This window comes from Oxyura jamaicensis, chromosome 3, assembly GCF_011077185.1.
Source record: "Oxyura jamaicensis isolate SHBP4307 breed ruddy duck chromosome 3, BPBGC_Ojam_1.0, whole genome shotgun sequence".
Classification (NCBI taxonomy): domain Eukaryota; kingdom Metazoa; phylum Chordata; class Aves; order Anseriformes; family Anatidae; genus Oxyura; species Oxyura jamaicensis.
This window is the reverse complement of record NC_048895.1, coordinates 56,291,888-56,317,197: the sequence shown is the minus strand read 5'-3', so window position 1 is coordinate 56,317,197 and position 25,310 is coordinate 56,291,888. Positions and strand designations below refer to the sequence as shown.

Below are 25,310 nucleotides of genomic sequence, written 5' to 3'. Positions count from 1 at the left end.
TCAGACACAAAATAATGGGAGACAAATCTGACAAAGATCATGTAATTCAGTGCTTGAGATAGAACAGAAACCAGTTTTTCTATTTACTTTAGAGGATAAAATAAGTTACTCTTCATATGAGGAAGAAATAGGTTAAATTTCAAAAGTTCAATAGTGTATCAAACATCAGGTCAATGGTGCTCATTCACAAGACAGATCATGAAATCATAGTGATTGGATTCATCCTTTTATTTCAAGCTAGACTTCATATCTCCTTATCAGAGATAAAATATCAGTGGTTAAACTTGCAGCTAGAAAGAATAGACTAAGGAGGCCTTTAAAGTTTGTTTTAGTTTTTGTTCTTTCAGATTTCTCCTATATATATCTCTTTTCACCCCAAGACACAAACAGTATTATTTCAGCCTACGAAAAGTCTGAATTAGAGATTTCCTGACTATACAAATCATTCTGGAAGTTAAAAGGTTCATTAAATATGTTTAAGCAAATAATTCTTGCTCATGATTTACCCTTATGCCCAAATTCTCATAAGATGATATAACTCAATTTTTTGTGAAGTAGCTATGATGATTTCCACCAGCCAAAGAGGAATATATAAAAGGGATAAAACAGATTTTTAAAATCAATTTTATTTTCCTTCCATTAGGATGACTCTCTAATTCATTCTCTTCCCTTTTTCTGACAATTCTTCCCCTTTCTTTTGTCTTTTTCTATTCACTATTGGCTACAATAATTGTAGTGACTATTAGTAACTCATGATCTCAAAAAAAACATGTGGTATCCATGTGGTTAATAATGTAATTAAGAAAGTGATTGCTGCAACCATTTTGGGGCCTGTATAGAATAAAATAATATACATTGTAGAGGACTGTGCTGGATTAACAATGCATATAAATGACTAGACAGTGCAGAAATGTTGTTGTACAAATATATGAGAGGAAAAAAAAAAAAAAAAAAAAAAAAAAAGCAGAAGGGGATTAGAGCAAATTTATTGTGCCTGTGATTAGGATTGGCTTTCTTCCCAGCCAAAGAAATCAAATCCCTTTAATATTATTATCAACGAATATTGTGCTGAAAAGGCAATACATTTTGTTAACTCATCAAAGCAGATCTACATATTCCAATCTACATGAAAGATATTTCATTTATAATCATCTCCTCTTTTCTGTAATTGCATATACATTAATTTAGCTCTTTCTTATCACATTACTGAAAATGAGTTTTCCTGTCTTTCTATCATCATTTGCAAGCAATTTGGTGAGGAAAGGACACCTAAGTTCTCATTTGAGTTAGTAGTTCCTTGAGCCTTGCTTTCATCAGGAGAAAAAAGGCATTTTCACAGTTTTCACAGCTGAAACACAATGACTAATCCTTGTGAAGGAAAAGTGGTCTTGCAGCTGTCACATGAATCAGCAGGCTGTAGTAAAGAATAATAGGAAACCAAGCATATACCTTGTGCTGATAAGCTGACAAGAACTACTTATGTTACTCTTATGTCATCCCTTGCTTCGTGGGTTGTTGCCAGAATATGCTATGTATTTCAGTAAAAATTACATGGCTTTTTTTAACATTTTGGGGTTTTGTCCTTGGCCACAACTCAGTGTCCACAACAGAAAATAAATAAATAAAGTAGCTAGTGTGAAATAGAGCAAGGAAATGTATTTTCTCTGTTATTAAGAGATGAAGTTTGTCTTCCATGAAGGCAGAAAGACTTCCCGGCAAAGTCATTAATTCCTTTCTAAGTAAATAAGTGGCCTGATTTAGTTCTGTCCAACAACTACCTGTCTTCCATTCATTTCTCTAAGGTTTGATAACATGATATTTTTTTTCATTGGAACCTTTGTCTGAAGTATTAAAAAATCAAAACTGGAATAATGAAGTCTGAAATATCAGCATCAATGCACTGACAATTAAAAAAACTTGTTAGATCATTTTTACCCACTTATTATTTTATGAGTCTCATGGTTGCAGATGACAGCACCAGCTTTCAAGTAAATGAATTCAACACAGCAGATACACAGGAAAGAATTTTTTACCGGCACTTCCAAACTCTCATTTCAAATGTATTGTTCTATTAAATAATTGAGCCAGTCCACTGATGACACCACATCCTTTGCTTCGCATGTTTTTTTCTCCTAAAACTCACTTTTCTCTGTTCAAAGAGGTTTATATTTTTTTCATACTGACATTAGATTGGTAACTAGAAACTTTCATTACCACAGTATTAATACCATAATTATCATAGCCTCGTATTTAATTAGTCAAATGAATTTTGCTGAACCTTAGAAATCATTTATATAAGCTGGTATTTAATTAGTGCACTGATTTTTGCTGAACCTTCAAAATAATTCTGTGTTTATAAAACTTTTTTCTTAAGCAAAAGGAAACAACTGTTGCTGGATTGTTGCCAGAATGTTCTATGTATTTTAGTAAAAATAATCTCCTGATACTTATGCTTAGCAGAATTTTTTCCTCTTTCACGGAAAAGTGTTTACTCGGGGAATGATGACTAGAAGCTATAAGGCTGTACCAGGTAGGAACTCATAGAGCACAACTACACTTGTCTCCTGTGCTGGAATCTTCTTTCAATGCAAGTGGCATAGGCAGGGATGTTACCTAGACTAGGTTTAAACTAATTTTCATTTGAAGATTCTTTCTTCTAATTTGTACTGCTTCAACGAATGAGCTGAAATGGAAAAGAGACCCTGCAATAATCCAAAGATTATGAGCTAGCTATTAGCTAGATGCCTGGCAGGCCTTTTTTAGGCAGATGAGTACAAGGCCAACCAATTTATGCTATTTAAATAACTAATGACTTTGCAACTTGCCAGTACAGGAACAAAAGGCAATGTGAAACTTCAAGGTTAAGTCCTAGACAGGACATGGGAACCCAAATTTGCCACTTAAATTACTACAGTTTTGGTCCCAGGATCACAAAGTTCAGATCACCATTCAACTCCAAAAGTATCTACATTTCTTCTGAGAGGTGTGTCTGGGACCTCCCAATAGTAAGTGCCTTGGCAGCAATAAAATGATCAGGATCTAAACATCTGAAAGGTTTGCCAGCTGGCTATTTTTGGTCTTGTCAATGGAGCCCCATCCAAGAGCCTTTCTCTGAACACATCCTTCACCTTCCAGGGGAAATGAGTAGGAGGCACTAATAGTGAGAAGCTGCCAGTGATCCAGAATTTAAAGCATACAGCAAAGGCATACAAGATTCCTGTCCAATTTGTTATTTGAACCTGCTTCTCTGAGGGGTATTGTCAGATATACTTTCCTCTGTCTCCACCATGGAAGTTGCTGTGGAAAATACTTGAATGCTCCCTGGAGCATGGATCCCAGAGGGTTCAGATTTGCTGATTAATATATATATATATATAACATAAATATATATATTATGTATTTTTATAATAGTGTTTCCAGCTTATACTTTTTTATTATTTTAATTTATTTTTTTATTATATTTTTATACTTTTTATTACTTTTTTATTAGTTTTATTAGAGAAGGAAACATTAGCGCTGCAAAAAAAATACTTCTTTATACAGAGAAAATCTAAGAACAAAGGTCAGGTGATTAAAACTAATTGTGTGAAAGCAGATCTCCTCTGTTCCCTCTGTTTCTTTAAAGGACAGGATCCTTTCATCAGGAGCTGCTATTATTTCACTCTGGTCCCTTGAATTTCATTCTCTCTGTCACTTATATGTCTGCTTTCTGCTGTAAGAGCTCCTCTCACTCCTCTGAATTATTTTCTAGCTGCTTTTCTGAGACACACGGATTTTCTTTCCTGACATTGCCCAGTTGTTTTCAAGATAGAAAACCACCAAAGAGTGGTGCAGGAGTCAGACAGCATCACCTAGAAATAAGCAACCTTCCTCCTTGTCTCCCAGCTAGACCTTTTTCACAGAAAGTAAATTGAAAACAAATCATGCTATTACAGTAGCTGCCAGAAGTCCCACAGGTGCTACACAGTTTAGCACTGAGCCATGATCTCTTAGTACAGCTGTCTTCCTTGAAGAGAGCTTCTGCATGGCCAAGAGACACAAGATTGCAGCCTACTGACAAACATACTGAGTAGCTTCAGCCTTCCTTAGCCTGTTTCCCAGATCACTGCTGCCTCTTCCCTCTGAGGTACCTTATTTCCAATCCAACAGATCCCAAGTCACTTCTTGGTTTGTCTGTACAGCCCAGAGTTTCCTGTCCTTCTTCCTGATTACTGTATGACAGACTCCTGGCATCTCCTCAGTCTCCACAGTTAGCCTGTCTTCTAAAACCTACTCTACTCCATTTTAGGTAGCTTCTGGCAAGCAGATTAATCACTTGTTCACTCTCCTTCTCCTCCCATTTGCTCTTGTCATTTTCTCAAAGGCCAAGATGATCATGAACACACTGTTGGCTTTATTCTAGCAGATACATCTTGTTTCCAATTTTGGATTCACCATTCAGTACAATGCATGGAAACAGCTGATGGTCCACACTCTGCTTGGATTGCTGACTTCCCTGGCAGACTTTGTGAAATACACACTTTAAAAAAGCTAAATGAAATTCAGCAGATGGAAGATAAGATGAGAGCATATGCTATGCACATTAAGCAGGAATATAACTGCAGAATTACCATACTTAAACTCACTGTGAATCCCCAGAGAAAGTGGTGGCTTGGTAGGGTACATCAGTGAGTAAGTAAGATTTAGATGTTGAAACTCAGCTCATAGGTTTCAACTTCTTGTCTACTTACCTAATTAATACTTGTTCTTATGTTTTCCTGATTTTCAAAACCCCAAATATGGCATTCAGAGAATACTTTCTTTCAAGTGAGAGAGTCCTTTTGTGTATGGCTTGCAGGATTGCAGCCACTTCATTTCATGAGTGCTGGGTTGAGCCATTGCTACTTTAAGTCAATCACATTGTTGTAAACATACCTGAAGAGCATACATTTATCCAAGAAGGAGAATTTTTCTCTTTTTGCAAGGTTGCAAGCATTTCAACCAATTTCAACCATTCATATTTTTTATTTTTTTTCCCAATAAGCTTAAGCCTTCTCTGTGTTTATATTAAAGTAACATCATTTGCATAACAAGATAGCTGGTTTTAGACAAACACCTAGAGGAAGAACTACCTGAGAGAGAAATACATATTTGGATACCTATTTGGTCAGTTCCCAGTGTAAGAATCCTTTGGACATTCTGTACCTCAGGAGATTCTGCAGAACCAGAATATCTGCTAAGAACTAGTTCAAAGTAACAACTCTGCCTAAAAGTACTTCTGTGTTGAAAATACCTGGAAAAAGTGAGGTTTGAAATTGTGTATCATGAAATTTTATTCTGGGGAAGTTAACTGGCAAAAGTTTGAGGGGCCAGTCCTCACATTCTGTTCAGCTATGTCACCAAAGAGCCCAATCCATTATGGTTTACAACCAAAATATGAAATTCAAAATCTTGGAGAGAAAAGCCTTCATTAGAACAACTATGGTATGTACTACTCAATCCTCTTCTTGGCAGTCATTACAGGTAAGTCAACAGCTGAATGAACATGAAGTCTGAGAACCAGGCAGCTGCTAACAATTTGAGGATATGTATATTGTAAAGTACACCAGAGACAATTTTTTTTACTATATGTATTAGGTATTGAATATTGTCATTAGGGGAGAAGCATAGTATTGGCCTAAGGCTAATATAACAAAACAAGTGATTAGGCTTCTGATTTATCCCTGTCTTTTTTTCCCATAATAATCATCTTTGTACATACTGTTCTTACCCTTTTTTAACAGCCATATTAAATGGTTTTAGAGAGAATCAGGGAATCAAGCATTTTGTCAGCTTTATTAAAAATATTTTCAAAAGATAGATAAGCTGCATAGTTTGGCCAACATTGTTCCTTCCAATTAAGATAGTATTTATCATGAAAAGGTAGGGGGAAAAAAAAATGAAATGTCTCAGAAAATAAATGTAAACCTATGTCTATGTAACTTAATGATACATCTACTTGTCTGCTTAGTACAGGAGACAGTAAGTCTGAGTTTATTAAATGTTCTTTCAGAAATAAACCACAAGACGAGTAAAATTCAGGCACTCAATCCTCACTGTTATTGGCTGTTGTGGTTTAACCCGGCCGGCAGCTAAACACCACACAGCCCTTCGCTTACCCTCCCCCCTCCCTCTCTGGGATGGGGGAGAGAAACTGGAAAGTGAAGCCTGTGGGTTGAGATAAAGACAGTTTATTAAGATAGGAAATAATAATAATAATGTGTACAAAACAACTGATGCACAATGCAATTGCTCACCACTCGCTGACCAATGCCCAGCCCAACCCCGAGCAGCCGCCCCCCACCCCGGCTAGCCACCCCTATATATTGTTTAGCATGACATCAGGTGGTATGGAATACCCCTTTGGCCAGTTTGGGTCAGCTGTCCTGGGTCTGTCCCCTCCCAGCTCTTGCTGCACCCTCAGCCTGCCCGCTGGCAGGACAGAGCGAGAAGCTGAAAAGTCCTTGGCTTAGTGTAAGCATTGCTCTGCAACAATTAAAACATCAGCATGTTATCAGCACTCTTCTCATCCTAATCCAAAACATAGCACCCTACCAGCTACTAGGAGGAAAAATAACTCTGTCCTAACTGAAACCAGGACATTGGTCCAGATGGTAAGCCACTGTGTCACAGATGAGAAACACACTTCTCTCAGAAGAGTGAAACAGCAATGTGGTTTATTGATATAAAGTATTGATTAACTAGAACTTATATGAGTTCACAAAGATTCAATGATGGGAAGATACACATCTAATAATTTACTGCATAGAGGATGGGGATAGATAAGATTGTTAGGGAGGACCTCCCATTAAGTCACAAGGTTCATGCACCCCCTCCCCTCCCCGTCCCCCTTCCCTCCACCTTCACCCCCCTGCCATTGCTTTCTAAACTCCTTGAGACAAGGAGGTAAGGAGCATAAATGTAGCTGAATCCAATCTTAGTCCCAGACTTGGTCAACAGTTTATGTCTAAAGGATTCTATATGTGCAGTCCTTTATGTTGCTTAGCTAAGATGTCCCTATAAAGCACCCATAGCAAATTACTCTCTGTATGAGCAAGGCCTCAAGCATAACTAGTACTGTAGTCACTATCTGCTAGAGCAAGGCCGGTGTTTGAGCAAGGCAATGACCAAACCAATCTCAGGGAGGAGCACATCATCACACATCAAGAGTCACAGTGCATACAAAAAGGAGCCATTGAATACATCAACATTTACGATAAGAAAATAGTTGTGAAGAGATATTTTGAGTAGGATGTAACTAAAACATTCCCCTAGCATTACACCCAGAGATCAGAAATAGATAACACAGAATTGTTTTTATTAGCATTTGTTTCATTGTGCTACTTAAAATGCCAACAAAGAGTGGGCACCTTCAAAAATATTGTTTATACACACATATTTGCAGGATAAATAGATAAGCCACTGAAAGAAGAGGAAATGAAATGGAAGACCACTGATCTTAAAACACATCATGGCCAGGAAAAAACTGCACTGCTGTGATTGTCATGTCTGTGTTCGTGCTGGACCGGTGGAACATCTTAGCACTATAACACACCTAAAACTGCCTGAGATGGGATGAATGACTAGGTGAGCACTGTTATATGAGCACATAGAGCCGGAGTACAAATGTTTTAAATCACTCCTGATCTTTATCATTTTCAGCAAGACTTTCCATTTACTATTAATTCTTCTTATTAGTGTGTGCATGCATGCATGTGTGCGTGCATGTGTGTGTTAAGGGAGTGTTTGGACTTGTCATGGACCTTGATTCTGTTTTCTTACAGTATACCCAAAGATAGAAAAGGACAGTGACTGTCAGGTGTACCTATAGAAGGGAGTTGTAGGAGGCACAGTGTAGCTATGTGCAGTTCCCAATCTGTGTGTAACATAAGAGGTAGCAGAGGTTTGTAAGGAGTGTGAGGTCTACTCAGCCTGCCCACACAGCCTGATAAGGCCCACAGGACCAGCACATTGGTGCCTTCGTATCTTGCATGCCTGACTGCCTTGAGCAGAAGCTAGCTCTCTCTCCAGAGTTTTCAACTGGTGGTCATGATGGGATGCCTATTGTGGTCACCAAAGCTCACAATCAGGGTAGTTTTTGGAGCAAAATCAGGCTGATCTGGTCAGCACAAAAGGCAGTCATATTTATGTACCAGGAGCCTGTGGATCTTTAACCTTTTGTGGTACCTCAAGTACCAGTGAGTTTTTAGATGTAAAGACTGGAAAAAAAAGAAATCTGCCCTTGAAATTTTCTTTATCTGCTCAGGCTGAGATAGCGATGTCTTATTTCATCAAGGCTTTAAAACAAATCTCTCTTCTGTTGATATAAAATGCTAGGATTTACTTTTAAAACTAAATAATAGTATTTTATGATTCTTTTACCATGACTCTATTTTATGATTCCTCTCAGCTACTTCCCTCTCTTTCTTACAATAAAGTGCTCATCCAAATTACAGTAAGGGTCCTACCACAGACACCTATCATTCTTTTCTAACATGATCACAAAAAAAGAGAATTTCCCTCTTAATTACCATATATATGAAGTATTAGTGTTTTAGAGACCAGCCCCAATGGTATTGTATTCTTTCTTCCTGAAATAATAAATACCAGTGCTGTAAGAGTATGTCTGTATTACCTGACACTTTCCAGCTTCCAGGTCAGGGTGAATGCCCTACCCTTATCTCAACTTTATAACAGTACAAGACCCTGGCACATACTACACTCTCCAGTTGCCACATAGGGCATATCACAGATGATTGTAAGCATGGATGTATGTAAGAACCGCTTAAGTTGCCTTCCTAAGAACCACAAACTTTCTGTAGGTAAAGTTAATACTGCATAGCCTGTGAAGTCTCATATATTACTTCTTAAAACTTAAGGCTGTTCTCAAATGTCTCCTTTCCCCACTCCAGAAAACTATAATCTTATGAGGACCATTGATTTTTCAAGCTAATTTTCTATGTTCAGCTCCAAACATGGAAAAAGTGGTTTTATCTTTTTATTTGTACCATGGAGTTTTTCTAGAAAGAACAACACTAACACTGCCACAGTAATGGGGAAGAGAAAAAAAGCAAAATGTTATTTATCACCATAGCCTGGGGCTGTAAGAGCAGACTGTGAAAATCATATTCCTCGTTTTTTCTTTTAAGGTATTTCTATCATACTACTACATGAAAGATTAATTTCTGCTGTTTGTTTTTTCCCCTTCTTTCTTGGAACTGAAAAACTCACTGAATTTAATTAGGAAGAAAAAAAAATCTCTCGACTGCTATAGAACATACTGCAGTGTACAAAATTTTCCAGATATTTCTCATGGTATCAGAATATCCAGTCACAGCATCAGAATATCCAATAAAATGGAAAAGTCCATCTGTGGAGCATGACATTTAAGTGCTCCCTGAAAGAGAGAGGGAGAAGTTCCACTTCTGCTTGAACTCTGTGATGGCAGATGTTTTAACAGATTCATCCTCTTTGTTCATGCCAAGCTGTAGCTATGCATTTTCCTAAAGAAAGGTCTCCCCTACCAGGAAGATGTGTATGTACCTTTACGGCATTAACCTTTTATCGTCCTCCATACCCCAAAAAATACATTGAGGTCCTTGATGAAGTGCGTGTCCACTTCATTCTGAACTGTAACTCCCAGGATGAAACCAAGTCAGGTTTCCAGAGTATTGCTTACTGGTTTGGGAATCCTTATGGATTTCTTCTCTGGTACCTTCCCACTGTCTTCTCCTAGATTATTTCCCCATTCCATGTCAGAGGAACTTCTCTTTCTGGAAAATGAGTCTGCCATCATGGTCATGTTACAGTATCCTCTGAGAAATCCCACCACTTCTGCTTTCAGCACTGGTCTTATAGAGGCTGCACCTTCCTCTACTAAAAAAAAAAAAAAAAAAAAAAAAAAAAAAAAAAAAAAAAAAAAAAAACACTATTTGTAGATCATGTCATAGGATTCCTCTGTTACTCTGTTATGGGGTTTTGATAAGCAGAAATGTTTATTTATTTTATATTATTTCAATTCATTTCATTTTTTACAATAGAGAGTTATGATTATGATGATGACAAAGGAGCACTGTGTACAGAAACCAGTGTTCACTTGTGACTGACAAGCAAGCACCTCCTTTCTAGTTGCAGTACTATATAAACAACCAGGCATTCAGGCTCTGCATTATTCTAGATGAGGGCATAGACATCTACAGTGCAACACACTCCATAGAAGGTGAATTAAACATCTGTGCTAGGAGAGGTGGATAGCATTTAAAAGGAGCACCAGTACAGGAAGATGTGTCAGCACCAGTACAGGAAGATGTGTCTAGCCTGTGTTTGGATGAATACTTACAGCCAGATGAAGTATTCTGTTAATATTTCAATCAAAATAATTAACTTTTATATTAAAATTAAATTAATATCTAATATATTTACTATGTCATCTGGAGACTGATACTTTTCTGATTTCATGGGGTTCTGTCAAGTTCATGCCCAGGTGGCCAAGAAGGCCAACAGCATCCTGGCTATCAGGAATAATGTAGCCAGCAGGACCAGGGAGGTGATCTATGATAGTCCCCTTGTACTTTGCTGTCGAGTACGGTGTTCAGTTTTTGAGCCCCTCACTACAAGAAGAGCATTGAGGCCCTGGACTGGGTCCAGAGAAGGGCTACAAAGCTGGTGAAGGGCCTGGAGCACAAGTCCTTTGAGGATCGGCTGAGGGAACTGGGGTTGTTTAGTCTGGAGAAGAGGAGGCTCAGGGGAGACCTCATCGCTCTCTACAACTACCTGAAAGGAAGTTGTGGAGAGCTGGGGGTCGGCCTCTTCTCAACGATAACTAGCAATAAGACTAGAGGGAATGGCTTCAAATTGCTCCAGGGGAGGTTTAGGTTGGAAATTAGGAGACATTTCTTCTCAAAAAGAGCAATCAGGCATTGGAACGGGTTGCCCAGGAAGGTGGTGGAGTCACCATCCCTGGGGGTGCTTAAAGAAAGGTTGGAGCTGGAGCTTAGAGACATGGTTTAGAGGGCAATATTGGTGCTAGGGGGATGGTTGGACCAGATGATCTTGGAAGTCTTTTCCAACCTTAATGGTTCTATGATTCTGACAAGTCTTGTGTTATTAGCTGTCCCCACTTCTGACCAGTCCCCTAAGATAACACGTTTTGAAAAACATTGAAGGCCTCAGCAGGACTATGTGAGTGTCTACTCAGCAGTATCAGCTACATGACTTATTCTGGTCTATGTGTTTACAGCTCGTGAGGGTTTTTTTATCCCTCTAGACATGTTTGCCACTAAGCAAAGTATATAATAGATACACTACAAAATCAGCATTGTCCCATTGTTCACACCACCTACAATATTTTCTATTTTCTATGTTCTTTATGAGCAATCTGCACAGCCATTGAACCAACAAAATTTCATTAAAGACAAATTACAAAATAGGAAAACTTTTAATATATTTAATATGAATGAAAAGTGTACCCAGGGTCTATATCTGTTGTGTAAATTTTTGTCACAGTAAGAGGGGAAACTGTTTTTTCATTTAAAACTTTCTTTCTTTTTGTTCTGCCATTATACAAGCTCCAGGAACAAGATGAAGGGTTATGATCTACCTTGTCTTCAGGTGAGCAGTGTCTGATACAAGAATTTGTCAGAAAATATCTTTATTTTCACCTTACACACTAATGGAATAACCATTTTAACTTTCTGCACTTTTCATCAAATTACTATATTGTTCTTGTTCATATCAATATCTTTCACATGAAAGAAAAGACATGTAATTTTCTTAAATGTCAAGGGGATTCTCTAGTAACAATTCTCTATACACAGGACAGACCCTTTAAAATTTGATTTTTTATTTAGCTTGCTGCACATCACTGCTGCATGGGAACTGTCAGTCACTTCCTTAGATTTAAAACTAACACCAGAGACCATGATTTGGGCATTTTGTTCTTCTCCTCAAAAACAAAGACTCTCTGAAGTTAAATCTCATTTTTCTCGGCTTCTTGGTTATATTCAAAACAAGTTTGTCATTTACTTTAATGGATTTTCTATTACCTTTTTATTCACACAAAATGTGACATTTTCAAGAAAAAATGTTTTGTTTTGTTTTGTTTTGTTTTTGTATGATTTGTTTTCTTGGGGAGGATTTTAATATTTTTTTTTCAGACAATCCTAGTGAAAATTATAACTCAGGACACCTGGGTTTGGTTTTTAGATGTTCTTTTTTTTTTTTTTTAGAAGCCAAGTGAGATAAATAAATGGATTTTTAACAGGCTTATTATAGTAAACACTTGCCAACATGCTCTCAGCTTGAAAAATAAAGCTCTTAAGATTTAATTTTTAGCAGCCTTTCTCCAAAAGTAAAATTTAATTACAAGCAAATTATACTGAAATTGAGGTAACTGCTGAGGTAGTGCAATGAATACTCATTCCCATATGGTCTGATTTATAGTCCACAGACATTTGAAGAACCACTTTATTGTCCCTTCTGTATTCACATGCACTTCCTGTTAATGTCAATAACAATTGTATGGCTTCTATAGAACAAATAACTTTGTATTTATTTGAAAGATTTGTAAATAAAGTCATATAAGAATCCCAACTTTATTAAATATTTATCATTGTTTTACACTGCCAAAAATAAACATGCATAAGTTTATGTTAAATTTGCAGACCTTATAACCATGTGAGAAAAGTAAAGAGAACAAGTGGATATTTGAGAAACAACAGTTATCACTTTTATTCTTAATACAGTAAAGCCTTTCTAGAAAATGCAGCGTAAGGTTTCCTATTTTGCACCAACATACACCAATGTAAGACCAAAATAATGTTTCCAAACTCATCATTTCCAGTTATTCCAAAGCTATAATGGTGTCTAACATCTCTAAAACTATACGGCTAACAACAGGATCCTTGTAGGATCAAACCAAAAGTAGTGTCTCCTGCAGTGGTCAAAAGAAGATGCCAAGGGAATAGTATAAGAGGGTGCATCTAAGTGATAACTTCCATAAGTACCTTCTAAGCATCTGGACTTTTGCAGCTCTGAGATCTCCTGAGCCAGACATGGTTTTGCAACTAGCAATGCCGGTAAGATACCGACATATGAGGATCTAGGTAACTCTGAGGATCAGAACTTGCAGAGGTTCATGTAATTTGTAAGAACAGCCATAAATCATCAAACCATCTGCCCAGGTTCCCTGTCTCCTTCTGGGACAGTAACAAGCACCTAGAGGTATTTTACCAGACCACTTTCTCACCCTCAATCGTGTTTATATCAGAGAATTCTTAGCACTTTTAAAGGACTTGTATCTGTTACTGTTAGTTAATTTCATGACCAAAATATAGAGCAGAAAGCTTAGTACTCTCTCTACATCAGGGACAACAAGAAGTACAAGACAATGGAGAACAAGCAAGGTTAAAAGTGGTAAAGAAAGTTGGTCTGGAGAAATGACCTTTTTTGACTCATGCTCAAAATGACTTTCAGCAAACCTTCAGAAGTAGCAAATGCTTATTTTTTTAAGTCTAACAGGAAATGTTAATAGTCAAATGGCAATTAGTTACTTACAGATTAACATTTCCTGTGAGATAACTCTGAAGTGGACTTAGGCTAGCTAGTTAAATTCAAGATATTTCTCCAGATGACATTTTGTATTTTCAAAATTTCTGTAAGATAACAACCTACATCTAAAAAAAAAAAAAAAAAATCTGATTTTGCAGGCTAGCTATATATAACACATTAGTCTATTAAATAACTGTAAATAACAGTTTTGTAAAGATAAGACCTAATTTATATATATATATATTAATTTCACTGAATGTTGACAGGGCGTATTAGCTTGAAACTTCTTAGATCACACTTGCATATACAACCCAAACACTGCCAGAAAAAGATAACAGGGAATACTAAGAGGAGGCCAGACTCTATGATCTCCCATGCAAACAACCATTAATCTGTAGCATTCAATACTTGATTACACACTATTGAAAAGTAGAAAACAATACAGCAGTGTATTCTTCTCATTAGCCCAGTTCAGACTGAATTGCCCTTATAAAACCATCATAAAACATCTTTACAGTCAGTTCAAAATTAAAAAGAAGTTGTGAAGTTGGTTAATTGCAAAGAACTTATTTGCCCATTCAGGAATCTTGCAGTGTGTAATCATTGGCATGCTGGCCTTCTTGTACATGTGGTGCAAAAGTATCTTTTCTGTACTCTGCATGTATTCTCTCCTCTCTGTTTCACTTGTGGGTGAAAGATCCACACTGTGAATTTGCTTCTGCTCAGGTTCTAATAATATTATTTGGGCATGCATCTTTATTAGTTGCTTTTATGGTCAGGCACTGCTGAATCCTGCCTAGCTATAGGCTGGCTTGAAGCTTTGATGTTTAATTAAATTATGGTTTTGAGCTTGTTAGTATTGGCCATCATGCTGGAAAATGCAGCCTGACTTCTTGTCTGATACAAGCTATTAGAGTGGCTGGGACACTTCATTTCAATAAATGATAAACCCCACACACACAGACAAAAACACTTTTCCCCTGTAAACATCACACAGAAGATTCCAGAAAATCATAGTAAAAGGTCATTAGCAAAGTTAAGCACTCCAAAATTAGGAAATGTTGGATTTACGTGACCCTTGCTATCTTCAGGATCTGTGCTGTGCAATGAATAAAGACAAATCCCGTTGGAGTGAAGAATCTCTGGTCCTAGAAGTAATAACTACCTCAATGAAATTTCACCCCCCAAAAAAAGAAGAGGAAAGGGTGATTTTAGCTTTCCCTTCTTTGTCAATGGTCATGCCCAGAAGCTGAGCCAGACTATTAGAGCAACCATAGATAGATATGATGTCAAATTGAAGCACAGGAATCTACACAACTCCTGTGGGTAAAAAGGCGGTTTAAAACAGACTCATTCCTTCACTGAGTGAAATGCTACTATGAAAACCATGTGTTTTCTTTGCTGACTCTGTAGGAAAGCGATAACAATAAAATATGGTGAATACATCTGTCTTTGCTGAGAGGAAATGAAAGAAAATAGTGTCTAGACATGGAAGAAGCATTTAACTGCAGCAGGTGCCCAGCAGAATCTTTAATGTTTGCCACTGCTGGCATTCCCTCTTACAGATATTTCCTCTGCTACAAGATCAAATCAGAGAAGTTGCTGTAGACTCCCGAGGCCAGACAAAGATGTGCTGACCTCTGCTGAAATGGTCGCTCTTTTGCAGAAATCAGGTAACTGCTCTCAGACTGGCAAAGCTGAAGGAGGTGTGGCAGTATTTAGTTTCAGGCATTAAGATGCTTCAAGATAAGGATACTATGTCATTTTGTAACTGGCAGTGCTTTTCTATCTTATTGATTTTATTTTGTTGTTATCATCTCATCTACCCATCTCTCTGAGTATAACTCTACTCTCACAAATCTAAAAATATATACAGTCAAACGCTATGTGTAATTGAACACTGGAATGCAATCTGCAGCTCCACCTGGGCAGTGGGCTGTGCACAGCTGTGGGCAGTCCTGCAGAAATGTCAAAAGACAGTGCTGTCACTGGGAATAGCAGGACCCCAAAAGCAACAGCCCAAAAACAACTCAGGAAAGGATTAGTTTTCCATGCCAGCTTTTGCAAAGATTTTCAGCAATGATAGACAAACCTTTGGATGTGCTTATAGGTTTTATGTAAGTCTGGGGTTTGCAGTGTGAGGAGTGACAGTCACAATGCATGGAGAGAGGACACAAGCAACTTTCAGGCACTCACCCTTTATGCTTATTATATGCATACAATAATTTATTTAGCAATTCAGATGTAACACAGTGACATCAAGCATAGCTAGCTTTCCAAAGCTAGCTTTCACCCATGTTGGAACTAATTTTCCTTTATTCATATAGGAAGCGGACAAGCATGTATAGGGTAGACCTGAAGCACCTCCCTCTCATCCTTTTTCTGTTCTCCCCTTCAAGTCCCCAGCTACTGTGAGAAGCTGGCTGCTACATGTCTTGGGCATGAAATGGGAGGATGGTGAGAGGACTGTAATGGGAGGGAGGTTATGTGACCAGTAGATAAGCATTACATGGCACAAATGCTAGAGGGGCTGCCTGCTGTAGAGCCAAGGCTTGCAAAATTGCTAATGTCCACAAGGATATCTTGTCTCTGATGCCATGTGGAAATAATTGTCCTACTCTATAGCAGTCTGCAGTTTTTGAAACAGATGGGACCCTCCAGCTTTACGGTAACTAGGGCAGAATGCTGCAGCCCATCTCTGCACAGCGATTCTGCTGGAGGTGGTCTGTTGGAGATGCATGGCACTGGCAGTCTGTAGGCATGGGGCAGTAGCAATACAGACAGCCCTCCACACTGGTTCATGGAGCAGCTAAAAATGGAAAGTGTTGAAAACTGCTATGCTATGCTCTCTTCGGAGCGAGGCATTATCAAGACTTTTTTGTGTTCACTCCGAAGTGTGTTTTTTTTCTGAATAAAATACCATTATGAGGTGAATTTGTAGTGCATTAACCCAGTAATGACACAGAGCTTCTGACTTACACATGATTCCCCTTGCTTAAAGACTGAAGTAATAAAATCCCTCTCCTTACTGATAGATTAAAAATAGTTCAACATATTAGCTGAGTAAGGGTATAGATTTTAACTTTTCTGTTCAAAACCAATGCTACAGAAATGTACTAAGTGTATCAGCATAATATAAAATCCAAACTTCTCTAATTTACCTTGTTTAATGGCAATCCTTTAACTATACACCCTAAAAGACAAAAAGGGGGGTGAAAAAAAAACCAACATTTTCAGCTCCAGTATATTGTTATTTTCCTTTTGACTTAGGTAATAAAGGTCATTAATGGATGTTTGTTTAAAAGCAAACACAATTCTTTTGCATTACTGCTATTTGCCAAGATAGAAATAGCACTTGGAGTCATAAATAAGTCTGAAATAACCAGAAATGAAGGTAACCTGTCCAAAATGGATTAGAGAGTTGTCTAAATTAAAAACAGATCTGAGTGAACTATGTTTTTGGTGTCATGTTGCCAGTGTAGCAGCTGCAAAACATATTGTAATATATAGTATGGACTCAAGTTCTTTGCTTAGACTTCTCCCTTCACAGAAGATTTGATTTTTTGCTGTGATGTCAGTTTGCTTTTGAAAGATCCCCTCCCCACTGGACCAAGACCAGCTCTGGAAGTGTCTGAATGAACTAGTGAATTGTAGTCGGTTCTACCTTCATTGTGTATTTCCACAACTTGAAATATAAAACTTTCATTCTCTTTTGGAAAGCTACATCTCTTGAGCTACAGCAGCCACATTTTCACATCTTTCTTCCTGTTTCATAATCCCCAGATCCCAAGGGTGCCCTAATTATTACAAGTTTCTATGCTTTCAAACTGTGTTTGCCAAGATGCAGTCATGCTGGCAATTTTTGAACCAGCAAAGGCCACTTGAAGATTTATTTTTGGTCTATCCTTGTTCTCATTCTTCCTCCTCCCATCTTGTCTTTTGGCCTGGCAGATAGGGTCCCTCTAGTCTTTCTCAGGGAGGAGAATGTGAAAACTCACGATGGTACCAGAAAGAGGGAAGAAACCAGTAGAAGGTAATACTAAGCATCAGTGTAGAGCCTTGTGATTGTTGCAAATACTAAAAGCATTCTGGTGGATTTTTGAATTATTTTTAGGCTCAAATTGCAACATCTTTGAAAGGTTGACTAAGAGTCTGCCACAGACTTTATTTTAGAAATAAATGACAAAACAAACAGTACTGGAAATCAACACTGCAAGTCTTCAACTTAATATGAGTCTGTTAAATTATGAGAAAACATCTTTTCTCTCCTACTCCCAAATTTACTCTTTTTGTGCTTATGTTTCTGTGACTCTGTTTTCAATGAGAAAAGTATATATATATAAATGGGTCAGGTCTCTGTTGAAACAGAAATACATTTTTCTGTATTATAACTAAAGTGGTTCTGTTGAAGACAGTTATCACTTCACAATGTACCTGAGGTCTCAGGTCTGTTGAGAATTTAACCATACTGACATCCTCAGAATTCAGCATTGTAGTGTTTCTATTACAGATAGGGTGAGGTGAAAACATGCTATCAGACTTACCTTGAGCTAGTTCTAGTCTAGGAAAAAAAAAAAAAAAAAAAAAAAAAAAAAAAAAAGTCTTACACAGAGGAAAGAGTAATTACTTCTGTTGTCTCAATTTTCAGAGATTGTGTGGTAGTTTTTATCAACAATTGATGAAAGATGCTAGCAAAACTCAGAAGAGAGAAAAAGAGAGAACTGATATTTCTAAAATTAGAAAAAAAAATCACAACAGAAGAAGAATCAGATGGCCTTTTAACCACTATTTTGGCATAGACCTCAATGTAACACCTAAAAAGTTGTTATTAACTGATTGACAGATTTCCTTTGTTTGTTTGACTCCAAAATTAGAAGAAAATACTCCTTTTAATACTCCATCCTACAACCATCTCTTTCATTGTTAGCAAGCAGTGTTTTCTGGAAATAGAATAGCATCATACATACAGCTGTATTTCTACTTAATGTGTATGAAAGCACAGTAACAGAGACTTTCAAAATGTTCATGTTGTATTAGCAATATGCCTAGCAAAGCTCCAGACAGATTAAATAATTCTCCCACATTGTGCTACAGGAATTTGAGAAGAGGCATATACAATTTAGGTTACTTAATCAAAACCAGTTTGAATATTAGCCTTAGGAAATAATGAAGCAAAATTATGTCCTGATTTCCTGACAAGAAGGAGTTACAGTCTACCTGGGAGTACCTTTCCCACACAATTAAGAAGAACAGGTTGCAGCTTGCAGTTCTGCCAGAAGGCACAGTCACACTGTCCATACCCCACACAGCAATTTAAGACACTGAATGAAAGGAATATCAATCAAACATAAGCATCAAATCTAGTGTAAACTAGGTTATTATTTTATTTTATTTTATTTTGGTAGGGTATATAACTGTATCTTCTGGTAATGTTCATATCAGACAAATGCCTTTAGGAAATTAAAATGATATAAATAAATAAATAAATAAATAAATAAATAAATAAATGAAACCACAGTGGATTTTAAAAGTCCTATGAAATGCTACATTGTACAGAGATTGCCAAATAAAATGACAAGTAGAGAACCAGAAAAATAAAAATAAAATAAAAATAAAAGGGAAACGACCACAGTCAATGACAACCATTGAAAACTGAGAAAGGAAGGTTTCAAGCTTCTGTGCTTTGTGGATGCAAAATATCTGGAGTTAAAAAATTTTCAAGAGTGACCAGAACAGGGGAACTGAAAACTCTGGCTGGCATCCAGGACTTAGTGTAGTAAAGAGAAGTCCTGAGAACATGTTAGCTCATGCAGAGTTAAGGCATAGAGGGAGATAAGAGGAGAAATGGAGAGGAGGATGAAACAGTATTGATATCAGGATTATATCAGTATTGATATCAGGATGATATCAGGAGGATGAAACAGTATTACGCAGTTATGGATGGCAGTTTCCTTAACTATTCCAGACAGAGTTACAAAATCTTGTCAATCTGCATCTTCATGTAAAGTCTCCCATGGATCCACTGTAGTAATTGAGGTACTTCAGTCAGGTAGGGCAAGGAGTATGGAGCTTGTCTACAGTGGACACATTTTTGGCTACAGCAGTTACATACTACAGGTCTTACCAGCTCAAACCATGTAAAGGGTTTAACAATATACCTTCTCGTTGTTTTAAAAATAGCAGTTGGATGACGACTATCCTTGAAGTTATGGGATCTGGTAAAGAAATTTTGAACTTCAGCTCATTCCACGGAGTTACAAATGGAACTAAGTATCAGCAAGTGCACTATTAAGTACAAAAGGAAATGTAAGCTACTACACTGCATTTACAACTTCAGCTTTTGAATTTATAAGGCTTGCAACTAATTTTGAAACAAATCAAAACTTCTAGTGTCATTTCTACTATTCAATTTAAAGAAGTTGCTGCAGAAGTGCAGGTTAAAATGTAACAGAAGATTTGTGATGGAGCAGTTCCATCCAATTTGAAAGAAAGAGCTAAAATCACCTTTGCCTCATGAACTGGCCACAGGGGGAAAAAAAAAAAAAAAAAAAAAAAAAAAAAAAAAAAAACTTTCTGGAGCTCAGACCCAGAATAGACCGTGTCCCAGTTAACCTCTCATGCAGGATGGAGAATGACACTACACAGCTGTATAAGGGGAGAATCAGCTCCTACCCCATCATCTATTTGAACAAGATTTTGTGCAGCTATGTTACAGTTTAGAAATGTTCATAACCCTTACATGACATTGCAGCAACAAACTTCAGTCATTGTGTCTATTTGACTACTTGTCATGACCTGTGAGGTGGTTCTCAGAATACTAACAAAGAACGGCTCTTTCCCTAACCACAAAATGGTATGCATTTCTCATGACACTGGAAAATGATTCACCAAAAAATAAAAAATAATAATAACAATAAATTAAAATTAAAATTAAAATCCTTATTATAGGCAGCCCAGCTAGAATTTTCAGAAGTGCATTGGCTATTTATGCACAAGGGTCTTCAGGAAAATAAACGCCTTTTAAAGGTGAGATTTTCAACTGTATTTACATTTTTTTTAGACTGGTAAACACAATGTACAAGAGGACTGAGCATCCAATGCTGGCTGTTGGTTATGTTTCACTTGGGCATTATTTCAGATTAGAGCTTTCCTGGTCCCGTGGGCTGGATGATCATTAGTGGTCAGAGAACGTAGTGTGTTTCTGCAGGCCATCCTTTAATTTGGTTTTGCCTGGATGTGATCTGGTTTCTATGTAATTTGACTACTCTGAGATGTAAACTGAAACCCAGAAAGAGATGATAACAGGGAAATTCACTTTAAAGAAGTATCTCATTTCAGCTCAAACATAGACATGCATGTGAGTACCTAACTTCCTGTTCATAACTATACTAAATTAGACTTGGTCCCCAAGCCAATTAATTTCAGAACAATCTTATTATTGCTTTTTAATTTTAATATTGGTTTAAGTTTATTGTAGTCGTAGGATGCCTTGCCACAGACCCTTTGAAAAAGCCACTCTGAACTTTACATTTCTGAATGTTCCACTCCATTTAGTGTCGTTCTTAACTGCATAGTGATATCAGGAAGATCTGTAGCTTGTAGCAAATATAAAGCATGTAATTACTCTAAGCCAAGGTTGTTGCAGAATTAACAAATCAGAGAAATGAGGATTCAGACAATGAGTTCTGCATGTCACACACAACATTCTTCTTTTGAGTTGTAATTCTTGACAAGAATGAAATTTTAACAAATAAACATATGACCACTACAGAAAACAGTAAACAAATACCCCAAAAAGAAAACTCTCATCTTTATATCTGCCAAAATGAATAAACAAGGCAGATTTAAATGAGGCACAGATCTGGCACTTGATGCTTTAATATTTTTTATCTGAAACTAGAATCTATGCCTTCAAATGGCTCCTTAATTGGTCCAAAAATGCCTACAAGTCTTTAATGAGAAATGCTTGTATAAACAGCACAGCTAAAATCATGCAACAATCTGTTAGAGTAAGACATAAGCCTGGATGAATATTCACTTAAAAATACATATTTTTTAGATCAGAAAATCTATACTTTTTCAAGCATTAAATAAGCTATACTAATATTCAAACCATTATTTTCTTTTCTTATATGTTAATTATATACTGTCATCTCCTTTAACATAAAAAATGGAGCCAGTCAGCTTTGTCTTCTCAATAAACTATACTCTTCAAGCCTGTCTAAAAGTAAAACTAAATGTGAAATAACCTCGTATTGGACAGACTTCAGTAGATCCTGTGTTTAGACCATCTAAGCATATGCAAGCCTAATCTGAGTTACAAGCCACAAATAAAAAGTTCAGATTTGTTCCACAGTCAAAGATCACACCTATTAGATCATAATGACATTTCTTGTTTCAAGTTGTGCCCATTCAGTTGTGTCACACTAGTCACTGTGTTCCTGGTATTACTTTTCAAGGAAGTCATCTGAACAGCAGAAGAGTTGTGCGAGTAACTGGCAGATCTCTCTTGCTGAGATTTCTTCCTGCAGCGAAGCTGGTTGTTGAAATGTCTTCTAAAACTCTCACTGAGAAAATACAGTGCAAACGGGTTGACACAAGAGTTGCAGAAGCTTAGTACTCGGGCGACTAAGGTAACAACCATATGACCTATTGATGAATCAATCTCATTGTAATTAAAAGACCGGTACATGTATAACACATGGTTAGGAAACCAACAGATAGCAAAGAAGCCAACAAAAACTAGAACTATTTTTGCCAGACGTTTCCGAGTTTCCATCTAAAAAGATGAAGAGAACCCAAATGAACAACAATGAATAGAACTACTATTACACATTACACATAAATTAAAATGTAGCACTTCATTTTATATTAACTTTAACAATTATCATAAGTAAAATACTTCCTTTAGGGGCTCAGTTATTTTTCTATATCATTTACTTTTTTCCCCACTTTCAGTTTATTTACAGAGAAATATCCTAAATATCTGCAGTTACAGAAGTTTGCTTTTACTACGTAATATACTCAACAAGAGCAATTCATGACCCAAGTATGCACTGGTGTATAGCCTGAAAGCACGAACCAAAGGGTGCCATAAAATATAACGTTTTCTGATGAGATGTCAGTACTTGGCTTGAAACTTAGCTTTAATTAGAAAGCTATTTAGAAACTGTTGGTGTTGAAATGTAGAGACATTGCAAGTCTGACACCTAGGGTTTTAGCCATAAGGTGTATCTCATTATTTTGCTTGAAATGACTCAGCTTGCACCTCTCTCCTAGGGAAATGAGTAAAATGGTGCATCACACACACTAAAGAGTCTTAATTCCAGGGTAAGTTGAAAAGCTTGACCAATCTTCAATAATGACTTGAAAGAAATGTACCTTAATTGCAGTGCTAAAGTATAATTGGATTACAATGTAAATATTTAGAGTGGTTGAAGAGCTGAAAGGAAATGAGCCTACACAGTGGTTCCAAAACGGAGAGAGAAAGAGAAATGGGCCAGGTGGAAGGTACAAAAGGGAAGTAGGAACTTTCTATATATTCCTTCCAAAATATTTTCTATATACATCAGGCTACAAACTTTCCCATAAAGAGGAAAATTTTCTAGCTTTCCTCAATTTTCTATCAAATGTGACCTGAACAATATCAAGTAATCTTATTTTTTTAACAGGTTTTTGAAATCTGTGAAATAAATCTGTAAGTGCAGTTTTCTCTGCTCCACATAAAAAAAAAAAAAAAAAAAAAAAGGTGGAGAGTTCTCAAAGGATGGGAAAACTATACCATCTCTACAGCAGACTAAAAGGTATAGAGGTATTTTGTGAATATTAAAATTATGTGCTATTGCCTAAATAAACTTGAGTTGATAACAATAGTCTGAATTTCTGAATTTACTTTTTCTTGCCGGGAGATATGTAACTACACTGGATTTTTCTACTCTTCTGTGTCTCATAGATTAAATAAATACATAAATAAATAAATAAACCTATGATGAATGAAAAGAACAGATGTTTTAATTTTGAAAATACATTTCAGAATAAGAGTTCAGAAAGATGATATAAATTAAATATTTTTTTCTAACCTGAGGGTTCAGCCAATAGGCTCTCTACATTTCACAGTACATAAAATAGTACACGAAGTGCTAATATGCTTGCATTTTGACAAGAAACAGGCTAGAGTAGAAATGAAATGTTGAACAAAAAGGGCATGAGGAAATGTGGTCTTTCTTTTTCAAAGAATGTGTATGTTCTATATATGCAAAGAAATCTCAGTGAGTTAAAAGGTGTTTTCTAAAATATTGTCAGAGAAAACTCCTCCAAATTGTTTTAATGGACATAAGTATTTTTCTCTTTCAATACCAATGTGTTTGTAAACTGTTTGAGGTACTTTACTGCAAAAGCTGTGGTTCATATACAAATATTCCTGCTAATGAACAGTCTGTTGCTATCTTACTGCTTGATACTCATTACAGGGAAGCTGGCTGTTAAAATGCTCTGTCTCAAAGGTGTACAGAAGCTATACTGAAAGTTCTGTTGCAAATATAATAGAAAGGCTATTAAGAAAAGTTTAATTGTTAGCTCAGAATTTTATCCAGGAAAGATCTACTCAGAAAGACAGAACAATAATCATTTCATGCTCTGTGTTGATATTTTCAGCACTCCTTGGTCTGGGAAGAATCTCAGAGAGTCTAAGACAATATTTACCTTCCTATGTCTTTTTTTTTCATTTCCAAATACAGATAAACGAAGATTAATTCAGTAAGAACACAAGCAACAGTCACACTAGCAACATACAGATACACCAGTCCTAGTTCTTCTTAGGAATATGATTTGATGGCATTGAATTTATGTTTTTTTCTCATACTCATTTACATACTGGGCCTAATACTAATTAATTGTGAAAACAAGGAGATAATTCTGAGCTTAGCTCATACATGTGGAAAATGAATTAATCCTCTGCAAAATCCAACAATTTGGATATTTAAGTTTTTGTGCTTTCATTTATAAGTGTACACAGCAGATAAATCTTTAATTGGAAAGTAAATAGCAAACTGCTTACCTGTCTTTTGGAATGCTCGCTGTATTCTCCAGGGATGTTGTGGGCACTTTTTATTAAACTCTTTGCAATATGACAGTAGTAGATACTAATAATGGTCAGAGGGATAAGAAAATACACTAGGAAAATCAGCACAGAATGGATCTTCGGGTGCATGTCATCCTTCATGGGGTATGGTATGCATGCTTTGAAAGTTGCGTTATCTGTGTTATTGATATGGGCCAGTTCAGAGAACACTGCTTCAGGAACTGCCAGGAGCATGGAGATTATCCAGATGGTAATGGCTTTAATACAGGTCCATAGCACTGCACTGGAGGTCTGGATATCCATGGGATTTACAATTGCTTTGTACCTGAAAGTGATCAAAATGCAGATGCAAATTAAAAGATATCTTTTCATATGATGCATAAGACCACTTCATACTTTTGGTTAAAAAAAAAAAAAAAAAAAAAGTCATTTTTTGTTCCTCTTTGAAACATTAAAGGGTGTGTAATCTTTAACAAATTTACATTTTCCAAATCTCTAAGCTTCCAGTTCTTATATTCCCAATTCGAAATGGTAAATGAAGCCCTGGTTGCAATCCATGGCTGTAGGTGCCCATTCTGTGCCAGCCTTGTGAAAACACAGAAGCAGGCACCACTCCACTTTTCTTTTCTTTTCTTTTCTTTTCTTTTCTTTTCTTTTCTTTTCT

At 36.7% G+C, this 25,310-nt stretch overlaps 1 protein-coding gene across 1 annotated transcript in view; it reads right to left on the bottom strand.

Moving 5' to 3' along the window:
• Positions 1-20,529: 20,529 nt before the first annotated feature.
• Positions 20,530-25,310, bottom strand: part of NMBR (neuromedin B receptor) — an 18,305-nt gene continuing 13,524 nt past the window's right edge. Inside the window, exons 2-3 of the mRNA XM_035323313.1 lie at positions 24,623-24,971; positions 20,530-22,345 (exon numbers count right to left, since the gene is read on the bottom strand). Of these exons, the coding sequence (XP_035179204.1) occupies positions 21,944-22,345; positions 24,623-24,971 (751 nt within the window). The 3' untranslated portion in view covers positions 20,530-21,943. The remainder of the gene's footprint in view (positions 22,346-24,622; positions 24,972-25,310) is intronic.